The 22607-nt window shown below is 35.5% G+C and overlaps 4 protein-coding genes and 1 pseudogene across 9 annotated transcripts in view; 2 read left to right on the top strand and 3 right to left on the bottom strand.

The window, feature by feature from the left end:
• Positions 1 to 16870, top strand: part of LOC147507374 (FAD-linked sulfhydryl oxidase ERV1-like) — a 63512-nt gene extending 46642 nt beyond the window's left edge. Inside the window, exons 7-8 of one of the 2 annotated variants that reach the window (XR_015217636.1) lie at positions 16214 to 16274; positions 16363 to 16870. The gene's annotated coding sequence lies outside the window, so the exon portion shown is untranslated. Of the gene's footprint in view, positions 1 to 16213 lie in introns of both variants that reach the window. The other variant, XM_086600104.1, reaches the window with a different exon arrangement.
• Positions 83 to 598, bottom strand: LOC147507377 (lachrymatory-factor synthase-like). Its single transcript, XM_086596265.1, has one exon. It carries the CDS (start codon positions 596 to 598, stop codon positions 83 to 85), a length of 516 nt encoding a protein of 171 aa, XP_086452391.1.
• LOC147507376 (FAD-linked sulfhydryl oxidase ERV1-like) lies at positions 5037 to 9710 on the bottom strand. The gene is made up of 8 exons (XM_086596263.1): positions 9693 to 9710; positions 8346 to 8434; positions 6653 to 6770; positions 6453 to 6530; positions 6302 to 6349; positions 6088 to 6152; positions 5361 to 5438; positions 5037 to 5249 (listed from the first exon to the last, which is right to left on the bottom strand). Exons 1-8 carry the CDS (start codon positions 9708 to 9710, stop codon positions 5135 to 5137), a joined length of 609 nt encoding a protein of 202 aa, XP_086452389.1. The 3' UTR covers positions 5037 to 5134.
• LOC147507375 (putative LRR receptor-like serine/threonine-protein kinase At3g47570) lies at positions 11782 to 14255 on the top strand (annotated as a pseudogene). The gene is made up of 2 exons (XR_015217635.1): positions 11782 to 12758; positions 12932 to 14255. The product of XR_015217635.1 is annotated as a putative LRR receptor-like serine/threonine-protein kinase At3g47570 (transcript).
• A 1845-nt stretch (positions 16871 to 18715) lies between the features above and the next one.
• Positions 18716 to 22607, bottom strand: part of HBT (CDC27 family protein) — a 101080-nt gene continuing 97188 nt past the window's right edge. For all 4 annotated transcript variants that reach the window (XM_086600097.1, XM_086600099.1, XM_086600096.1 and 1 more), the window contains exons 9-16: positions 22213 to 22439; positions 22060 to 22125; positions 20900 to 21019; positions 20403 to 20479; positions 19993 to 20112; positions 19665 to 19884; positions 19261 to 19542; positions 18716 to 19164 (exon numbers count right to left, since the gene is read on the bottom strand). In XM_086600097.1, coding sequence (XP_086456223.1) covers positions 19114 to 19164; positions 19261 to 19542; positions 19665 to 19884; positions 19993 to 20112; positions 20403 to 20479; positions 20900 to 21019; positions 22060 to 22125; positions 22213 to 22439 — 1163 coding nt within the window. In that variant the 3' untranslated portion in view covers positions 18716 to 19113. The remainder of the gene's footprint in view (positions 19165 to 19260; positions 19543 to 19664; positions 19885 to 19992; positions 20113 to 20402; positions 20480 to 20899; positions 21020 to 22059; positions 22126 to 22212; positions 22440 to 22607) is intronic.

The following is a 22607-nucleotide window of genomic DNA, read 5'->3' as shown; positions in this document are numbered from 1 at the left end:
TTAAGAAGTGAAGATGGATCATGGATCTGTGCCGACCCGAAGTATTCCATCTCTACCCGCCTGCTGCTCTTTCTGCCCCATCTCATGTAGAATCATTTGTGAGCTTTCCACTCATAATACTTTCTTCAATTCTTCTAGCCATGCGTTCCAACCCCTTGTGATGTTTCTCAATCAAATTCTCCAATTTCCAGCCTTTCACAGGATTCACAGCAAATGAGCATTCAATCACACACCCATTGTCTTCATCTCGAGGCAACAATCTAATGGTTGACACATACGATTCGAAACCAACATTTCCATCTATTATCTCATAAGTTAAAACCATTTTTACTGGATCGATGGCTACTAATTTTTCAGTTGACCAATTTACGTTACTACCATCACTACCATTGGATGGAATGCTGGAGCCAGCACAGTAACGTATACAACCAGGTTCACCATTGGCACCTTCAATTCCATAGCATATGTTGAGCGTTGGGAACCATTTGTGAAAATTGAAGTAATCTTCTAGTAATGGCCATACTTGATCTGCTTTTGGGCCTTCTAGCTTTGCATGGACATTTCCTTCCCACTTTGGCGGCTGCTGCTCTTGCTCCATCATTTCCTTTGTTATCCCCTTACTTGTTCAGTTAGGGCATCTCCAATGGGGGGTGTAAACCGTATAGAGTGGAAATTTTACACTCCAAATATCAAAAAACTCTCTCCAATGGGGGTGCTATACCGTAGGTAATAATGTATTAGCTAATAGAGAGTGGGGAATTCCCTCTCGCTATTAGTTAATAAAAACTGGCGACACTTTCGACGCCCGAGTGAAATAATTTTCGGACGTCACTTGGAGTAACGTCCCTTTCTAATTCTAAAGTAATTTTTTAACTCGAACGTCACTCCAAGACGTCCCAGTTTAAATTAAAGAGGGACGTCACTTGGAGTGACGTCCGAGTTTAAAATATATATTTTTTTACACTCTTCCATTGGAGAGTATAGAGTGTGGATATTTATAAGCTATACAATACTATACAATTAGAGGTGTAAAATCTTAATGGCACCTACGTGGAGCCTAGGTGGAGGTGTAATTTTACACCCCCCATTGGAGATGCCCTTAGAAGTGGTGTACTTGTGACTTGTGTTGTTACCAAGGGATTATAATCACATGAGAGCATCTCCAATGGGGAGTGTAAACAGTATAAGTTGTAGATTTTACACCCCCAAAACAAAAAACACTGTTCCAACGGAGTGTGGAAACCGTATATGATAACTATCAACTAATAATACGAGAGGGAAATTTCCACCTTGTTTTACATTGTTAAATAGTACGGACGTCACTTTAAGTGACATGTGAGAGTTAAGAGAACAGGGGCGACCATTAAAATGACGCTTCAGCTAATATGAATGAAAGAAAATTCTACAGTCATTCCTCCTCTTTCCTCCATCACTCCTCTCTCCTTCACCACTGATCACTCCTTCCCCTCCATCAATCATCAACACACGCAATTGACCGAAGCAACATCAAAAGCAAAACATGTAACTACACATAACATCAAAAGTTGGGTTGTTTGATCTTGTTCTTCTAGTGTCAATATCTATACTTTTTTTTTTTTTTTTTTTTTTTTTTTTTTTTTTTTTTTTTTTTTTTTTTTTAATTAATCTCTATTGCAAAAATCAGAAACTATAACATCATAGTTTCAATCTTGATGGACTATATTGGTTTTTTGATTAATTACATGAATTTTTGGAATTATTGAAAAGACTAAAAGGGAAGGACTTATGGTTATCCTGATTTTGTGAAGGAGAGATGCGATAATTTTTTGAATCAATCATCATTCAAACTGCTATTTTAGATTTGGATATCGTATTCTAGATTGGTTTCGAATTTGAGGATCAATTTCGACATCAATTGTTACGTAAATGACGAGCCTCAGTCAAACCAACAATGGAGTTTGATGTTGAGGTGTTGAACCAAGCTTTAATTTAATTTCAGATGAAGTTCTGTTCATTCATTATTTGATATAACTCCCATATTCTTATAATTTTCCCATTGGAGAGGCCTCAGTGTGTGAATTTCCATGCTATACATTGAAGTGGAATGGAGAGTGTAAAATCCTAGTGGCACCCATGTGGAGCCTATATGGAGGTGTAAATTCACACCCTCCATTGGAGATGCCCTGAGAGCTACTACCACTCGTTTTTGATAATCTTTTAGAGGCATGATCAAGTACAACCGGGAAGTTAAATACTGACTATGTATAGATTCAGGCAATCCAAGATGGCCGCGCCAACAGATTCAATGTGTGGTCAAATTAATAACTGGTTCCTATACACATGAACAAAAAGTTTGTAGTTGCTTAGAATTTTAGTTTGGAGATTGGTTGAGTTCTCTCCCTGAGTAACTAGTAAAATCTTTAACTGATTAATACCTAAATTGTACTTATTTGTGAAGATGTAAGTTTCCAGGCTTTGAACCACACGAGAGTGTATATCGGGAAATCACTCTGGATAAGGTTAAGGAGATGGGGCTAGGAGAATGGTGTTGACAAGACTAGGCATTGGGGTTAGTTTCAAACAGAGAGAAGAAAAGTGGGTAAAGTGGGAGAAGCCTACTACTGACATGCCGACCTTAAACACAGATGGCTCGCTACAAAATGGACGAGCTGGTTATGGAGGGACTTTGTGAAATTGGAATGGGGATGTGCAAATGGCGTTCACTGGAAGCTCAAAGAAATTATCAGTATTACATCAAGAACTGTTGGGAGTACTTCAAGGGCTTAAAAGGGGTGGCAGCAATGAATATCATGAGTGGAAGTGCAAGCTGACTCAATACGAGTGGTGAAGATACTTACCAAAAAAGAAGACCCGCCATAGTACTGTTGCAACTTAGTAGCCCATATTCTTGTGGAGCTAAGAAAATTTGAAGAAGTAAACTTCAAACATGTTTTGAGGGAAGGCAACCAGGTGGCAGACTATATGTCAAAGCTACATACTACGACCTAGATGCCACTAGTGAATGTAATGAAACTTTGTGCTTTATGTCCCCCATGGATCACAAAATTAGTGAATTGATCCTTGAGAACTTAATATTAATATAAATAAAAGTTGGGTATTCTAACCCCTAGTTGTTTTAAAAAACAAAAAAAAAAAATTTGTATCTTGATATTCAAAAACACACTTCCAGCACTAATTTTAAAGTCTCATGTTTTATTATGTTTACATGAGAACTCACTGGGTTTTGTTTTTCGTTGTTGTTGTATTTTTTTTTATTATATATATATATATATATATATATATATATATATATATATATATATATATATATATTTTTTTTTTTTTAAGAAAAAACATTGGATTGAATGAAAAGAGTTTATGAGGGGGTTTTAAGGAAGAAAAAAAACATGTTTAGGTAGAATTTAAAGACTTTGTTTGTGTGTTTGTATTTTTTTAAAGAACACAGTAGGGGGTTGAATGAAAAGAATTTGTAGAGATTTTAAGAAAGAAAGTAACACGTTTGGAATTGAAAGAGTACGTTTTTGTTTTGTTTTTAGAATTTTGGATCACTGTAAGTTTTAACTAGTGTTTAGTTGAGATGTAGTTACTAATTATTAGTTAAGTCACCCTTGGTAAAATTGGTAGTGGACAGTATGACACCCTAAAAATAAGTTCTCACCATTTTGATTACATTAGGTGACAAATTAAAGTGTTAATGTTTTGATTTAGAGCACCGGTCCACTTGAACAAGATTCTGCAAAGCGGTTATTGCCTAACAACTACCTCTAGATTATTGAATTTTGCCTATAACAACACCTCTTGGTTCGTTCTCTTTCTCATCCACTCTCCATTCTTTTGAAAACGAGTACAGCCTTAGATCCTAAACTCTATTGATTCTTATTGTTTCTCTTTGTTTCAAGAAATATAAGCTTCCATTTCTTCAATCAACATAGTGATAGACTGATAGTGTACTGGGTGTCGGAGGAACATGGTGCAGAGCCTATCCTTATCAGGCGGCTACAAAAGTTTGAGACCACCACAATTCAACGGGAATGCAACCATATTAGGCAAAATGAGAAATATATATATATATACAAGAAATAAGCCAAAAGGCCCAATTTGGAATTTTAATCATAGTCTAGGACAGCTGGGTTTTGAAACCATTGATAAGGACATTTTTTGGCTTATAACTACTAGAAAAACCAAATTTCACGTTTTAATTATTAATAAGGACAGACTTGACTTTTTTTATTTTTACACTTTCCAATTTTACCCTTCTATGTTTGGTATGCATTGACGATGCATGTCATGCATACTTTATCTCGTGATATGGTATTGCATCGACACTTTGTGCATACAATTTTCTTTGTGATGTTTGGTATGCACTGACGTCTGTGCATACCTCGTATACCAAGAGGTAGTATGCACTGACACTTGTGCATGCTATTTTCTTTGTGATGTTTGGTATGCATTGGCGTCTATGGATACCTCGCATACCACTCGCATACCAAGAGGTTGTATGCACTGACACTTGTGCATAATATTTTCTTTGTGATGTTTGGTATGACCGACGCCTATCGATACTCAGGTAGTATGCACCAACACACGCATCCAGGGTACTATTTGTCTTTTAGGACAAAAGTCAACTATTGTCCTTAAGAGTGTTTTTGAAATGCGGGTGGGTTTTTTGGTTCATTATTTCGGAATTTTGTCCTTTTTAGTTTTGTCCCCATATATATATATATATATATATATATCGGTTTGGCTAGGGTAACATCCTAACTGTGACATCCTTATTGTACATCCTATCAAAAAGTGTATTTCAACAATGAATTAGTGTATGATTTGTTGTAGATATAATCTACTCTTCATGGATTAGATCTCTACAAAAAATTAGCTCAATCCAATATGTGGAACTTTGTCATCTGCCAGTGTTTAAGTTTGCAATTTTATCTAACGGTCTAGAAATAATTTTAAGTTTGACAAGGCTAGAAATATCGATTACATGACTACCGGGGATAGCACGATATTCAGTGGGTTCATAAGTCTAATATAATGAAGAAAAGAACAATAAAAATTTCTTTTCAAGTAATGTCAAATACGATTTAAGCATTAGTAATACCAATTACAATCAGAAACTGTCACCCCTTTTTGCTTATCTGTTTCTGTACTCTGTCGAACTTCCTTCTAAGTCGCATGCACGTTCCCTGCACTCGAGTTTGCCCCATCTTGCATCTACACGTTGACATGGGAATACAAGCTTGCCAAGGCTGTTAAAACAACAAAATAAATCACATCAACAAATTCATAAAGTTTCTAAATCAATTAGAACTACTAGCTATTCCGTGGGATGCCAAAACGTAATGTAATAACATAATTACCTCCTGTTGACAACATTGTGGACGTGACAAAGCCATTGAGAGAACTCAGATTGGGATCCAGCTTGTACAGGATTTGCACTATCAAAAATAGAAAGAAATAAAATGGGAATTAGTGAAAGAGTAGGATTTGCATTGGTATGACTTCAAGAGTCAAAGAGTAAGCTTAAACCCAAAAAGAAAAGAGATGGAGGGGGGGTTGGGGGTTGACTCTTTAGTGGGCAACACAGGTTTTCAAACAGGCACTTCTAACAAGATGCGAAAGTAGATTTTTATAGCTCCGCACATGCAATGTCAAACACATCATTTGGCAAGGTTGCAGTTGGCATTTCTTGACCTATAGTAGATTTTTGCTCAAGAGAATAGGATATGCTATATTGCTATACTATAACGTACAACATCCAATGTCAGTTTACTATGTACAAATCTACTAACATAACAAGCAAACAATAGTAGCATCTAAAAGCCATATATCACATATATCCAAACTACAATGGAGATTTTCAATGTGGCATATCCCCAGACTCTCAAGAAAAGTATCTTTACATTTCAAGCAATACCAAATGCAGCTCAACTAATTCGTGATTTTTATTTAATAATAAACGGTATACGCTCAGATGCTCGTAATCGTGATACACTCAGTAAATTTCAGTTCCACAGTTTTCTATTCTTTATATTTCTCAATATATGATTGTATTGAGGAGACAGAGAAAAGGAAAGAGCGATGTACCTCAACACTTCCTTAAAGTGATCCGCACACTCCTTGCAAGGGTAAAACCGAGATAGTATTGCCATCTGCAGGCCCAAAGTTCACAATTAATCAACCCTCGTATCAGTATTTTTGAGCTCTTCTAAGTAACATCTTGTAACAAAATCAAAATTTTGAATCATCTTATGATGTGTATTGTGTACAAAGAGAGAAAATGAGAGAACCACGAACATACCAATTCTTTTACATCTTTTTTTTGTTGCCTAGTTGGACGATCTGGAAACTGAAAAAATTAAGGGACGAGGGAAGAAAGAGATATAAGAAAAACGTCTAAGCATGTAGCAACATAGTAGAGACTAGAGAGTGAGCTTTTCATTTTTTTTTACCTGCGCTGCGAGAGTGTGAAGGAATGTCCAAGTAGCCCTTCCCAGCTCTTCTTTACTCACAGGTTTAGCAAGTTGTACCTAGAAATCGCAAGTATCAAAAGTTGAGCAATGCAATATCTCAGTGAGAACTTATATCAAGCAGTTTGTATACAATGTAAACTCCACAAGTTAGTATCCAAAACAGATGAGTGAGCTGGTACCTTGATCAAACTTTTTTCTTGTGGGAATTCGATAAGACTCTGATCACCTGATGAAGTTGTTGATGATGGTAACGAAGAAAATGAGAAGAGTGGGCGATGATGATTTGAGAGAGAGTCACTAGAGGAGGATGGAAGGTGGGAGTCAGCAAAGAAATGGGCGACATGAGTTTGTATGCATTGCGCCAAATTTTGATAAGTCTTGAAAATTAACTGAATTGGATTCATCGGATTTTGGTTCACTGATGACATTTTTTCGAAAGAGTAGAGTGTAGCTTGTGTCCTAGTATAAAACTAGTATGCAAACCGTGCTTCGCGACCGTTTTTGAAATTAAAGTAACGTGGCCCACAATAACGACAACATCACCAACAACACACTAACAATAGATAACTCCACAACTCTTGCTGTAATATTAACACTGGAAATTACACTACATTAAATAACTTGTTAAGATAACAAAATCTTCTAGCTTGCTAGGCAGAATTGAATCTCGGAGGAGTAGACTTGCGCAGGTGTCAATCAATTACTTAATGCTCCCGGATCATTCTAAGTTGATACCAAGCAAGTAATGTATGTAATTGGGCCTAAATCATGTAAACCATCAAACAATGTGCAACATTGGCTAAAAGGTTGAGCTTCAACAACCAAGTTAAGTAAGCTACTCATTAATTAGTAAATCATACTAAAGAAAGCCTGTAGCAAAATATGAAACAATGGGTTGAACACAATCTCAAAGAATACAGGTAAAACAACACCATTGTAAGAATGGTTCTAACCATGGAAATATAACCAACATAGAATAAATATATTAGCTGAACAGCCAGTCGAAAAAGCCTCAAGTTTTTTACTTCATGAGTCACTAAGTTTTTTGCAATACCTTCTAATTAATACATTAGCATGTGAATCTAGAAAGATATACTACCAATAGAATACACAAACATTTTAACCTGAAACCTAATAAATCTTCAAGCAACATTGAATACTACACTGTGCAGTTAAATAGGAAATCGGACGCTACTCGGTCGAAGAGTGAGTAGCGAGTAGGTCTACTCTGTCGGGAATTAATTGTGATTACTCGGGCGATTTTTTCTAAACCCTATATTTCTATACATATGCCTGTTAAATTACTTAAATATAATTAACAAGTAAAAACATTGATATACCAACATAATAAAGCCAATAAATGATGGGTGTTGTTTTCGACATTAGCTCTGAGGTTATCAAGATTTTTACATGGGCAGCCATTCATTGCAATGTTCAAGCAGAAAACCAGTGCCTTTTCATATGTGTATGTCTGATCTTTAAAACTTCACAAGAAATGTTCACTACAACGGTACAACCCCCTGATCACACTAGACTCCATGAAAACTATATACACAATCTACCCATTCAAATCTCTTCTCTATACAAGAAACTTAATGTGAAAAAATACGCAGCCCAATATAAACATGAAAAAATTAATTTTTCTCTCAAACTATCTCCACATCTTAATCAAACTCAGTACTAATCTCTAAACCTATCTAACTCTCCTCTCCTTTCTTAGAAAACCTTTTTTCTAGCATACTTCAACTCTTTTCATAAAACACGGTACTCTGATGTGAAGTTTTTACATCGAAGGAGGAGGAGGAGGAGGAGAAGTGAGAGAAGAAGAAGAAAAAAAAATGGATAAGAAGAAGAAAAAAAAATACACAGTACCTGGAAGTCGTGGAGGTCCTGGAGATTGGAGAAGACCAACTGTAGCGTACGAACTGTTTCGCGCGAGCCCTAAATTTTTTGCTTTGGACCTTTTTTAGTTAACTGTTTCGCAGGCCAAAAAAAAAAAGGCCCAATTTCACGCTACTAACTCACCCGGGCCCGAGTAATTATTAATTTAAATATTGGCCGATTTCTCAGCGATATTTTGTCCCCGATCACTCATGGAGTCATGGGGAGTAATGGCTGAACTGGTCGGCTAGGGACCGAGTAGGGAGTCCTCGGCGATTTTATAGCACAGGACGCACATATACTACATGAAGTAAGTCTTCTAATAAAAATGAAGCTACATGTATCCAAAGATTATGTAAAGGAGCGTTTAGTTATATATTACATACAAGGTTGGGAGGGGAAAAGGATTTGATATTGGAAAGACCGAGTTCGTTGTTAAGTGAACTGCTTACGTATCTGTCTCTCGATTCTGGGAGAAGAGAACTGACATTGGATGTTGTACGTTATAGTATAGCAATATAGCATATGCTATTCTCTTGAGCAAAAATCTACTATAGGTCAAGAAATGCCAACTGCAGCCTTGCCAAATGATGTGTTTAACATTGCATGTGCGGAGCTATAAAAATCTACTATTGCATCTGAACTCTTTTCGCATCTTGTTAGAAGTGCCTGTTTGAAAACCTGTGTTGCCCACTAAAGAGTGAACCATCTCCCCCCCTCCCCCTCTTTTCTTTTTGGGTTTAAGCTTACTCTTTGACTCTTGAAGTCATACCAATGCAAATCCTACTCTTTTCACTAATTCCCATTTTATTTCTTTCTATTTTTTATAGTGCAAATCCTGTACAAGCTGAATCCCAATCTGAGTTCTCTCAATGGCTTTGTCACATCCACAATGTTGTCAACAGGAGGTAATTATGTTATTACATTACGTTTTGGCATCCCACGGAATAGCTAGTAGCTCTAATTGATTCAGAAACTTTATGAATTTGTTGATGTGATTTATTTTGTTGTTTTAACAGCCTTGGCAAGCTTGTATTCCCCTGTCAACGTGTAGATGCAAGATGGGGCAAACTCGAGTGCAGGGAACGTGCATGTGCATGCGACTTAGAAGGAAGTTCGACAGAGTACATAAACAAATAAGCAAACAGGGGTGACAGTTTATGATTGTAATTGGTATTACTAATGCGTAATTCGTATTTGACATTACTTGAAAAGAAATTTTTATTGTTCTTTTCTTCATTATATTAGACCTATGAACCCACTGAATATCCTGTTATCCCCGATAGTCCTGTACCAATGTGTTACACGTCCATAAAGGAAAACTAAGGGAATACATACCTTAAGTGATATCTTCATAAGATCTCCTTATTTATTTAATTTAGAAACACCTCCCTCACTAAATTTAGAATAAACCCCACTTTTATTAATATAATTTGAACAAAGTCCTTGTTGTATTAATAATTTAGAAACACCTATCTAATGTCACTTAAATTAAATAATTACTCCCATTTCCCACATTGAAATTAAAACAAGTCCTATTTTATTATTGATAATTTAAAAGAAACTCCCTAATATCACTTAAATAACATAATTATCTCCTATTTTGTTTTAAAAAAATAAATAGATGAGTCTCTCCTATATAATTACAATTAGGATTTACAATTAGAATCCAAAGAAACCATGCTAACTATCAATCTAGAGGGGCGGGTGAGACTTAAGAAAACCAATGCGTATATATTAAAATATTTATTTGTCTGCCTAAAATAATAAAATCTCATATATGAATGAAACACCTCCCTCACTAAATTTAGAATAAACCCCATTTTTATTAATATAATTTGAACAAAATCTCCTTTTTATTAATAATTTAGAAACACCTCTCTAATATGTCACTTAAATTAAATAATTACCCTCATTTCCCACATTGAAATGTAGGCAATTTAAGATCTCCTTATTTACTTAATTTAGAAACACCTCCCTCACTAAATTTAGAATAAGCCCCACTTTTATTAATATAATTTGAACAAGGTATTTTTTTATTAATAATTTAGAAACATCTCTCTAATGTCACTTAAATTAAATAATTACCCTCATTTCCCACATTAAAATTAAAACAAGCCCTATTTTATTATTGATAATTGAAAAGAACTCCATAATATCACTTAAATAACATAATTATCTCCCATTTTGTAAAAAAAATAAATAGATGAGTCTCTCCTATATAATTACAATTACTATTTACAATTAGAATCCAAAGAAACCATGCTAGCTATCGATATCTAGGGACGGGTTTCAAGACTTAAAAAAACCGATAAGTAGCAAGGTTTAAAAAAGTAAATAGATTAGTCTCTCATATATAATTACAATTACCATTTACAATTAGAATCCAAAGAAACCATGCTAACTATCGATCTCGAGAGACGGGTTTCAAGACTTAAAAACACCGATGCGTAGTAAGGTTTGCATACTTGTTTTCTATTAATCACACCGTTTATGAACACCTTGATGAAAATAACGATAGACTTCCTCGTCAATATTAGTAATTCTAGCATAGTAATTAGGTGCGTGTTGATCTCTTGTATTGGTTAATGAACTTGAGACTTTCAGGTGGCATTCTTCTTTCAAAGGATTATTATTAGTTATAGGGAGAATAGCTACAAGGCTACAACACTAGAGAAAATTTGTATTATACTTTTTTTTTTTTTTTTTTTTGAAAAATTAAGCTGAGGTTAAGGCAGACCCCACATGTCTTATTGCCAAAGATAAAATCTTGCAAAACCCCCTTGAAAAATTGCATTATACTTGGATTCAAGCTACCTTGAGCTGATGACAGTACATAATTTCCCATGATCAATTTGGTAAAATGTTCTTGTTACCTCTAGAAATGTTGAGGAGTTTTTGTTTCTTACATACCCCTTTAGTTTTTGGTTCTTACCCCTTGTTTTCTTCTTAAAAGTAAGCCTTAATCCATGATTGTGTATGTAATTATGTATATTCTTTGTTCATGAAAATACAAAAAAAAAAAAAAAATGATAGTTTTTTGCCACTCACAAGTGTGTCATGTGTATGTATTCTCGTGTTTTTTTTTTGCCAAAAGATAATTGATTAATAAATAAAATGAAAAGGTTACAAAGATTGACTTACAGTTCAGACTAGGCTACTAGCATTATCATTGCTATTGCACCCATTACTCAAGTACGTAGTGTGAGGGTTTTCAATCCTATGTAAGTAGTCAGGCTTCCCATCCCAACACATGTTTGTATCATTAGGAAGAGTTGCACCAAACTTGGAGAGGCAATAAGCACCAAAGTTTGTCTCTCTCTAAGTAGATGTAACATGCATTGATCCACTCTGCATGCTATTTTAGGACATTCCATAGTGCCTTGAGCTTCAAATGCACCCAGGCAGACTGAAAGAAGTGCCACTGAAGATGAGTCAGTCTCTACCCATATACGTAATATCAAGGTTTGCTGTAATTTCCCACGAGAAAACTACGCAAAGAATAGGAGACTTTGTGGAACACCTTTGAAGGCCTGCACGGGACGCAACACGAAATCTCATACTACAGTTATCTTCGGGTCTGCAGTTGCAGGGCTAATTGTTGCATCTTTAGTTGTGGGTGGGTGTTGTATTCTTCTATTCTAGTAAGGTGGTTAAGAAGAAGAAGAAGGAAGAAGACCTAGAAGGAAACAAATGGGCCAAGAGCATCAAGCAAACCAAAGGCATCAAGGTTATATTCCTTATGTTTTGCTTGAAGAAGAAACCAAAGCAAAAACCACCAACATATCAATTTATGGGAGATATCAAGACGGTTTCTTACTATGATCTTCATAAAGCAACAAATGGATTTTCTTTGGAAAATTTGATTGGTATGGGAAGCTACGGATCTGTGTACAAATGAATTCTCCAGCAAGATGAATGTCCTATTGCTGTGAAGGTACTCAACCTCACGAAACCTAGAGCATCCAAGAGTTTCATTGCAGAATGTGAAGCTTTGAGAGAAATTCGTCATCGAAATCTACTCGAGATCCTAACAGTTTGTTCAAGTGTGGATTCTAATGGTAATGATTTTAGAGCTCTTGTTTTGAAGTTCATGCCTAATGGAAGTCTGGAAAGATGGTTGCATACTTGCATACAAGTTCAGATGGAAAAGATGTACCAAAAAGTTTGAACCTCTACCAAAGATTGCATATAGCAATCGATGTAGCTTCTGCTTTGGATTATCTTCAAAACGAATGTGAAAGACCTATTGTTCATTGTGATCTAAAGTCAAGCAATGTTTTTCTGGATGAAGACATGACTTCTCACGTGGGGGATTTTGGGTTAGCGAAGTTTCTAGCAGTTCCAACAAAAACGAAAGTAATTCAATTGCTATTAGAGGCACCATCGGGTACATTCCTCCAGGTACATCTTTTTATTACTATCACTAATTTGTTGCTGATTCCATTTTACATACTACGGAGATAAATTGTAATTAAATGATAAAACTATGTTTTAATTAAGTTTTGTATACAGAGCTTGGAGAATTTTGACCAAATCAATTTATGACTAATAACAAGTCTATCAATGAACTGCAGAGTATGGCATGGGTGCTCGGGTGTCTGCACATGGCGATGTGTATAGCTATGGTATACTTTTGCTAGAGATTTAAACAGGAAAGAGACCAACAGATTTAAACAGGAAAGAGACCAACAGATCACGTGTTTAAGGAAGGGCTCACTCTGCATGACTTCTCTAAAACGGCTTTACCTCAACATGTGATGGACATCATCGACACCCGTTTGCTAGAGGAAAATACTCAGACAGAAGTTTCCAGTAATCTAGTAAATGGAACAATTGACTGCTTAAGTCGCATACTGAGAATTGGAGTAGCATGTTCAGAGGAACTAATGATTGAGAGAATGGACATCAAAGATGTCATCAAGGAATTGCATTCAATCAAAGAAACACTTTCCGTTCGAACTCAGCAATAGGAATGAACGTTCTGCTTATTATTCCAGCACATACAATTAGTTGGGGGGTTTATAGGTTTAGAAGTGCATAAATATGTACGTTTTATCATTTTGGTGCAAGGTATGTAATCTGTTTTGTTATTATCTTTTTTTCAGTATCTTCATAAGAGACAGGAGTTTCTTCATACTAATCTCATGGCCTTGGACCTATTATCGTGAGCATTCAACTGCTAAAAGAGTTTAAACCTTATTAAGACAACTATTGCCGGTGAACAAACGGGAAACCATTCATCGCATATACGTATATTATAGAGTTATAGACTAGTGCCACCATAACAAATATAACCAACAGTGCTGACGGGCCACTAGATCTTTGTTAATTCTCCGGACATTTGTTAATTCGATCACTGGAAAATAGAGAAATAACCTGTTTGAAAGTAATACACACAAAAGAGGTAGACATAAGGTATATACACAGCACCATATTCAAACAATTGTAAAGCAATAGCCGTACCCTAAGCCCAAAAGAAACATAAAACAATAGCAGACGCCAACTGACAAAGAGACCCACAAATAAATCTGACACTGATAAAAATTTACCATGTGGATCAACAGGCCTTCTGGTTTTCATCGTGTCAGTAGGTAAACCTTAAGCATAATCCTATATAAAAGTAAATAATTCATAATAGATTATTACAATAAACATGAAGAGCAGAAAAATCTAGATTCATTTCTTCTCTTTTCTGTCAGATGGTAGTCATTTAATCTTAACATATAGAGTTTAATACATAAATAATGTATCTCTATGAGAGGAGACCAAATGGTTCTACCAAAGCTAAATTGATGAAGACTCTTTAACAAGACGAACATTTTTGAAAGTGTTATCAGAGCACAAAAGGCTTAACTATGTCAAACAGTATATCTATTAGAATGGTTAATTAAAGTCAACATGATACTTTTGTCTTAGTAGCCACGCAATATACCTAAGGGCATCTCCAATGGGGGGGTGTAAACCGTATAGAGTGGAAATTTTACACCCCAAATATAAAAAAACTCTCTCCAATGGGAGTGCTATACCGTAGGTAATAGTGTATTAGCTAATAGAGAGGGTGGGAAATTCTCCCTCTCGCTATTAGTTAATAAAAAGCCCGGACGTCACTTAAAATAATGTCTGTTTAAACTCGGACGTCACTTCAACACACGTTTGAAGCTTTATTTTTCTGTTTGCGACGGTCTAAGTCCGTCGCTCAGTGATTTAAAACTGTTAAAAACACGGACATTGCTTTGAATGACGTTTGAAAATGGACTACTATTTGTTTTAAGCTTTTGCGACGGACCAAATCCGTTATTTTACATTATTTTGAATGGGCTGTGACAGTTTAAGTCCGTTGCTATCTATTTTTACACATTTGCCTCCACCTACCATTGGAATAGTCACAAATAGTAAATATACACTTTATGTATTTGGGATTTCTCTAGAGTGTATAATCCTAATGGCGCCTATGTGGAGGTGGATTTTTCCACTCTCCATTGGAGATGCCCTAAGGAGAAACACCCTCAGACCCTACAAGTGCTATCTGTGAGTTCGAAAACTCCCAAGAACATCCAAGCTCTTCTTCAACTCTCTATTATGTCGTCTCTGTTATCAAAGAATGTTTTCTCTCTTTTGGAGATACCTACCCTTAGCAATAGTTAGGACTTTATTTTCAGGAACTTTACAACTTCTTGCAACCATGCGAGTTTTAGTTGCAGCAGTCTTGCTACATCCTTTCAGAACTTCACCAGGCAACAGACCTACAGTATCGTCATAGGAGATTCTTGATCCTTTCCTCTTTCTCGGGTTTATATCATTTTTCCTCTGAACTTGAACATCACCTTCTTTGGATGATGTACAGATTTTTCTGTCCGAATAGGTTCTCCTATTGTCGTATTTTTGACAAGCCAACAATGCAAACTGATTATTGCCATTCTCATTTCTTTGTTCTTGATCTGTCGAAACTTCTTTAAGTATTAATGTGTCAGTTTATTTGTCAGACTTAGAATTAATGTGTCAGCCTATCGTTTTTAAACTATTTATTGGAATCTTGCTACGTGAGATAACTGTCATACGAATCTTGAACTGTTTTATGTGTTTCTTTTTTCTGTTTAACAAAAATTTGAAGCCTTCTTAAAATCTCCAAGTGATTACATTTGGTTGACATGGATAGAAACAACCACACCACCATAAATGATTGTTAATTCTAATGGCCGACTGTGTAATATAATGATTTAACACAGAAAAGGTGAAGGGGTGTGAATCTCTCTTCTCGTGAAGGAAGAAAGGATGGTTCTTATCTCTCGATGGGCCCAATTGACTAGGAGACTCAAGTCGGACTTGATAAGTCCAATTAGTGGTGTAAATCAAAGCCTAGTCCATATCTCTAACCTACTACTGGATTTGCCATATAAGAAATAGCCACATAAAAAATTAATTAGAGAAAAAATAGAAAAGTATAACACGTATGAAATAAATAGACGGAAGTGAAACAAAACCAAACGTTACAAAACGTGGTACACATGGATACCCAAACTTGCTAAAAAAAAGCTTAAATCCTAATGTTTGATTTTTGGTATAGCTTGTTACCCATCCATGCGTTTTTTTCTTTAATTTCGGAAGAGCTATATATTATGTTTCACAGTATTATGCTTTTAGACAAAAAATTTATATACAACATCTGTTCTATTCAATATTAGAAAAGTATCTGGATATACTTTGAACATATATTTGGAATTATGTTAAATAATTAGATGATGTTAGATTTCAATACAATTTTCCAATAAAAGTTTGGTAATCACGTCTTAGAATTTTCTGTCCCGTCCTTTGCATTTTTATGGAACTAATTTTTGGTTTTTCTGGGTCCAGCTCAGCAATGAACTGAGAAAATTGGATGACAAACTTAGAGCTGATGAAATTCTCCTTGAAAACAAGGTGCTATATTGTCTTAGTATATATCGCCACTCTAGATCTTTGTCACTATGCCATTCTTACTGTCCCAGCTTACTTTAATGATTCTCAGCGTCAAACTACTAAGGATGCTGGGGTTATTGCTGGACTTAGTGTCTTGCGTATCATTAATGAGCCAACTGCTGCTATTGCTTATGGTCTTGATAAGAAGGCTACAAGTGACTGCTACTGCTGCCTTGTTGCCTGTCTGCTACTGCTGGAAAGTAAGTGCTGCTGCTGCTACTACTAGAAAGCAATTAGTCCAGAGTTGATTTCCTTTTGCTGCCTCTGCTGGTGTCTTGTATACCGTATGATCTCTGGAGGCTTGTAGATTATTTCGGAAGCCCAAAGAGAAAGAAGAGTGAAGACTTTGTGTTTTTAAGTATTGTAGTAGTAGTAGAGCTGACTGTAGATATATTAAACATAGCAGTATGTATACGGCCTTTGTGTACTGAGAGAAGAGAGAGGATCTATCTCTTTATGAGCTTTTATTTATTTACTTTGCAAGCTATTTCGTTTTGTTGAAACTTGAAAGAGAAAGAAATATGGAAGAAATGTTAAACGTTGTAGTTCTTCTTCTATTGCTATGCGTGCTTGGTGTTTGGATTCTATATTTGTTTTCGTTAGAATTTTTTGGCAGTAGGAAAGTCCATTTTATTTCTCAGCTGAGTTGCTTTGGATATTGATTGGTTGATTGCCAACGAATGTAGAAGAAGCCTTTATCATCAAAGTTCCTTTATTTTGTTATGGATCTTTTAGTATTATCTTCCTACTAGATGAGCCAATTAGGATTTATACCAACTAGATGGGAAAATTAGGATCTCCCCCCTGAATACACACAAAAAAAAAGTCAATTTAAGTTGACCATATTTTTTTTTTTGTGTATTCAGGAAGGAGACCTTAATTTCTCCATCTAGTTGAGGGAAAATCCTAATTGGCTCATCTAGTAGGGGGTAATACTAGTTATTCAAAGTTAATTCAGACAAAACATCATGAAACAAAAATAAGCATCACATTGAAGAAGTATCTACAACAGTGTATCAACTAACTATACAAAATTCTAACAGATCATCAAAATTTTTGACAGGACTGCTGCAGGCCTTCTGCCAAGAGCTTATGTCAGGACCTTCTGACAGCTTAGTGTTTTCCTACTTCTTGACCCTCAACAAGCATTAAGCAACAGAACCATGTATTCAATCTCCACCGACGTATTTGCCTTGATAAATACTAATTCCTATTAACCAAAAAAAAAATATTGGTGTTTCTCTATATAAAACAGACACTATGGAAAGTGTCTAAAGCCCAATTTCTAGTATCCCTGAATGTGAAAAGGTGTAAAGGTCTATACGAGTGCAAAGGTGTAAAACAAAATGCAATTGTAAAAGGTAATCTTCTCTAATTTTGCACACAAAGTAATATTTGAGTAAACAGGCAGTCAAAATCATGACATCCATGTCAAAATCAAAATTGCCATCCAAAATCAAGACAATAAATAAAAATCCATGTAAATAATGAATGGCAAATCAAGCAATCCCCACTCCCCCATATATGAATGTGAAAACTACAATGAAACCTTCTCATGTCATTGACATGAGAACACCTGTGGAAGAGTACGGTATATGTGGAAAAGAGGGAATATTCACTGGGTACCGCCACTCCTCGTCTCCACCAGTAACAGTGGACAATGCTTTGGGTTGGTTGAGCAGCATTACCTATGCCAAAGCTGCTCTTGTTCAGGAGTTATGGTACATGTGTCATGGACTCATAGCTGAAGACTAGAAGTCCGAAGGCTACACATGCACTTAGTTTTTCTGATTTGTTTTGGTGATTTGTTTTAGACATGTAACTGCTGAAGTGCCATTGGCTTTTTTTTTTTTTTTTTTTTTTTTTATCATTTGTTTTAGACAAAATATTTGAACTGCTGGTAGACTTATTCTGATATAGTATTCCAAATAATTGATTTTTTTTAACTCTAAGTGGGTGTTTGGATCTTATTTAAAAAAAATCATTTTTTTTCTTCAAAAGTGTTTTCTTGAAAAAAATCATTATTTTAAAAACAATTTTTGAATAAATATATTTAGTTGAAATTTTTCTAAAAAACTATTTTTAACAAAACCGGCAGATTTCACAATATTTCTCAAAATATTAAAATATCTCAGCATTTGGTCATAACACCCGAGCAGTCTATCTGCCTTGAGCGTAATAAGCGCCCACACAATGACAAAAAGAAAAAACAAAACAGTTTTTAACTTGAAAAACAAAGTTTTGCTATTTATCATAAAACAATTTTTTTGAACCAACTATTTTCTACACAAATAGAGACTAAACGTGTTTATTTTAAAAAAAAAAACGTTTTTTCACTAATAAATATTTATTGACAATAAATAAATTGGATCCAAACACCCCTTAATAAATGTCATCACATGTACAGAAAATTCCAACTTAATTAATTCTCATTCACAATTCTACCCGAATATGTAAAAAAGAATACAAGGTAATCCAGCAATATTACAGAATTAGTTTCTTCATAGTTGATAGTTCATACAAGTATAGCTGTGTTTAGCTCGATTGCTACAATGATTTCTATAGTATAAGTAACCTACAAAACTGTATCCGTCTACAATTTGCTACAAAGCCACTGGTTAAGGGGGCGAGGCTGTGAATGTAAATGGGCTTACAATGCTGATTAGTCAGTGATTGAACGTGCATGCAGCATAAGCCATTATCATCAGGATTTCTCGAAAGCACAAGCAGACCCAGAATCTCCAGAGGTGAGGGTTTTAGGCAGACTACCCATTTCCTTGCACCATCATGTTGAGTAAATTTATGAGTCCTCTTCCAAGTCATCTGGTACATGCAACTTCTCGATTGCCGACTGTAAAGAACAGAACCACTAGCTTAGATTCAATTACAAGCATTTGCAGCAAATACATGATGTCCAGTTCTGAACTGACAAAGGATTAGAATTAACCTTAATTGAGGCAACATCAGCAGCAGACGGTTTTAAATCTAAAGCAAGTCCAAAATGGAGCATAGCTTTGTCATGCATGTTACACCGCTTATAAATCCTACCAATTAATGCATATACACTACTTTCATGAGGTGAAAATTCCTTAAGATCCTCTAACTGTTTTAAAGCTTCAGCGTATCTTTCAAGACTTGCTAGAATGCTAGCCTTCTGGTACATGGGAAGTGGATTTTTACGATCTGCTGCAATAGCTTTTTCCATCATCTCTAAAGCTTCATCACTTCTCTGTAAAAAGATACAAATGTGTATTTAGCAGAAACAATATGCAATGTAAAGATGCAGCTATTATGCAAGGACTATGAACAAACAAAGTTCCTGTGAGTAACAGAAATAGTAAGAGGTCATACTTTTAAAGCATGCAACGCTGTTCCAAGATAACACATAATAACAGAAGAGCGCTGATTGATTTGGAAAGCCCTCCGGAAGTGATGTTCTGCAAACTCAAACTTCTCTTGGCGCAGGTGCACCATCCCAAGACCGTACCAGGCGTTATAATGTCTGGTATCAACTCTGAGGGCACTCTGGTAGCACTTTATTCCATTCTCATAATCCTCCAAAGCTACATACCTTTAGCATAACAGCAAACAATCACTAATAAGGTACAATTAAGAAATTGCAAAAATAACAGGGAAGGACAAATCAAATTGTCAAGAGGGGGAAAATGCATTCTCCTACTCGTGGCCACAAAGGGTGTGGGCATATGAAAATCTTGAATTCAGATGCACAGCACGTTGGAAGTTTTTCAGAGCAGTTTCGTGGTCCTTCTGCAAACTATAACAGTTTCCTATAGCACACCTGTATGACCAATTCATAAGGACCATGAAATGCATGTGGAGTTAAAATAAGAAAGCAGAAAATTAGAGTCCAAAAGCTTTAGTCCATTTCAAGCATTTTAATTCATAGAAGGATGCAACATTTAGAAATAGAAATCGCTAGGGTCCAACGAAAAGGTGCAATTACAAAAGATATAAGAGCGAGAAGTGGATGAACAAACATTCCCATCCCACTAATCAAACTAGCTATGATTTGGATATTCAGTGTCAGGTTCTGAAAGTGAAGAAAACAACATAGATTAAGGCTAATACCAAGATTGAGGAGCCAAGCGATCAGTTGAAATCAACTCCTGAGCCAAGTAGCTCAACTTCATCTCTTCCTTTAAATGCTGCCAAACAATAAGGAGGGTTTCAGTAAAGAAGAATAGGTAGTTACATGACGAAATAAAAACCAGATACCATAAAGCAAAATAAAATGAGCATTATTGACAACATAATTAGTATGTATGATAGTCAAATAAAATCTGCCGGAATATGGGGATTTAAGGGCTTAGGCGAGTGAGGTTGTAAGGTTGAAAAGAAAAAAGAAAACGGAAACTGAAAAAAAAAAAAACATAAGACATATTAAAAACAGGTCCAGACTCCAGAACCTCCAACTGGTAACACAAACTAACCATCTTAGCAAACTAAATTAGAAAAGTCCATTGGGAAGGATCTTAACCTGTTATTTGAACAGAACATACCTCTTGAATATAAGATTAAGATATATCTTGCACTGCTAAACAAAGTTAAACAAAAGAGAAGCTTACATAAAGAACTGTCGAGTATATATCCATTCCATCTAAACTATAAGGGGATGCACAGCGTGCAAGAATAAAAGCATGATCAGCTTCTAAATAATCTACCAGCTCAAAATAAGCTTTCCCAACCTGAAATCGACATGCAAAATTTTGTAAACAAAGCAGTGGCAGAGAAATCTACAAAACAATCGTATGAAAATATTACATCGAAACAATAATGACTCCAAATTCACGAAATTAACGACTCCAACGGCAGATTTATAAAAAAAAGGAGCAAAAAGGCTGTCCTCAACAGCATAAGAATATTTGCTTGGGTGATTTTCACATAATTATGATGCTCCAAACACATAATATCTCTCTCCAAAAAATTATATTTTTTTTGGATAAGTTCTCCAAAAAGTTCTAATGTCCTCCTCCCAATAATAAACATTCTTATCTAGGTACTCTATTGGTAGGAAAATGCATTATACATTCTTCGCGATCTCATGGAACTTCTACTATGCATCAAGTACAGTTTTTGGAAATTTTGGTTTGATATAACCAAGTACCCAACACATAATGAAATAAGAAAAATTCTCAATACATACATCTTCCCTTATATAAAATTGGTAAAAGGCACAGTTGTTATTGGAGAAGCTACAAGAGTCTTATGCTAAAAGACCTCACAACCTGAGGTCATCCTTTACAAGATAACAGAACCACCTTTCAGGCCTTCATTTATGCATAACTCAAACAAAGTTACATTTAAATATACCTAACTTTGTCTATAAACGGTTGAATACAGTTTTTGCAAATTAAGAAACAAGTCATATTTTGCTTTTCCATTTTACCGAGGCTAAAACAAGACTGTTTCAGAATTTTGTAATATACTTCTCAAGATTCCAAATGAAATCTTCAAGCATATATTTCCATTATTTCAATTAAAAGGACCACCACTCCTTCTAATTACACTTACAAGTATAATAATAATGTTCACCTTTAGGTCATTATATAAACCCTCACTGAACCTTGAGAGTGTCAACTGTCAACCATCAATCATGTGACTCTTTTAGCATTTGCACTCTCAGGATAAGAAATAGTCAGAAGTCATGAAAAGGAAAAAAAATATAGTACCCAAACAAAATAAATGGAAAACAAGATAGCAGGCTGAACTCCAGAAACAAAATTACCTGGGAGAGCACCCATCCTGTATTGTACTGCTTGTGTGAAAGCTTACTATACGTATCCAATGCATCCTAATGAATGATGCAATAAACGATGAAAGAGAAGTTCCTTGCGCAAATAAAACAAGTTTAAAACTCAAGTCAAAATACAACTATTACCTGGCATCTATACAAACAGGAAAGCCTGTAGCCTTCGCCTAGGGTCCTCAAGAGGCTCAAGAGCTCTGAGACACCATTTCTGATCCTTGAACCATTTGTTGTAATCCCACCAATCAGCATGCTCATTTTTTCGCCTTCAAAATATCTATCATCACCTGAGGGTGATGCAGAAGAAGTTGTTGCTGTAGTATCAGAACGAGAATCATCAAAAGCCTCAGGCCGTTTCCCTACAATAAGAAGAAATATATGATCTGTCAAAAGTGGCTTGGCCAGCAGATACATTGCAAGCATTCAATGGAGGAGCACAATTACTTCCATTCAGTTTAGTACTTGATATTGCTGATTAGCATGTTGAAGGAAACAAACTAAGACATTCTTACTACGTAAAAGGATTC

The sequence above is a fragment of the Coptis chinensis genome, chromosome 3, assembly GCF_015680905.1.
Source record: "Coptis chinensis isolate HL-2020 chromosome 3, ASM1568090v1, whole genome shotgun sequence".
Lineage (NCBI taxonomy): Eukaryota > Viridiplantae > Streptophyta > Magnoliopsida > Ranunculales > Ranunculaceae > Coptis > Coptis chinensis.
The sequence above is the reverse complement of the archived record's forward strand: the minus strand, read 5'-3'. Positions and strand labels throughout refer to the sequence as shown.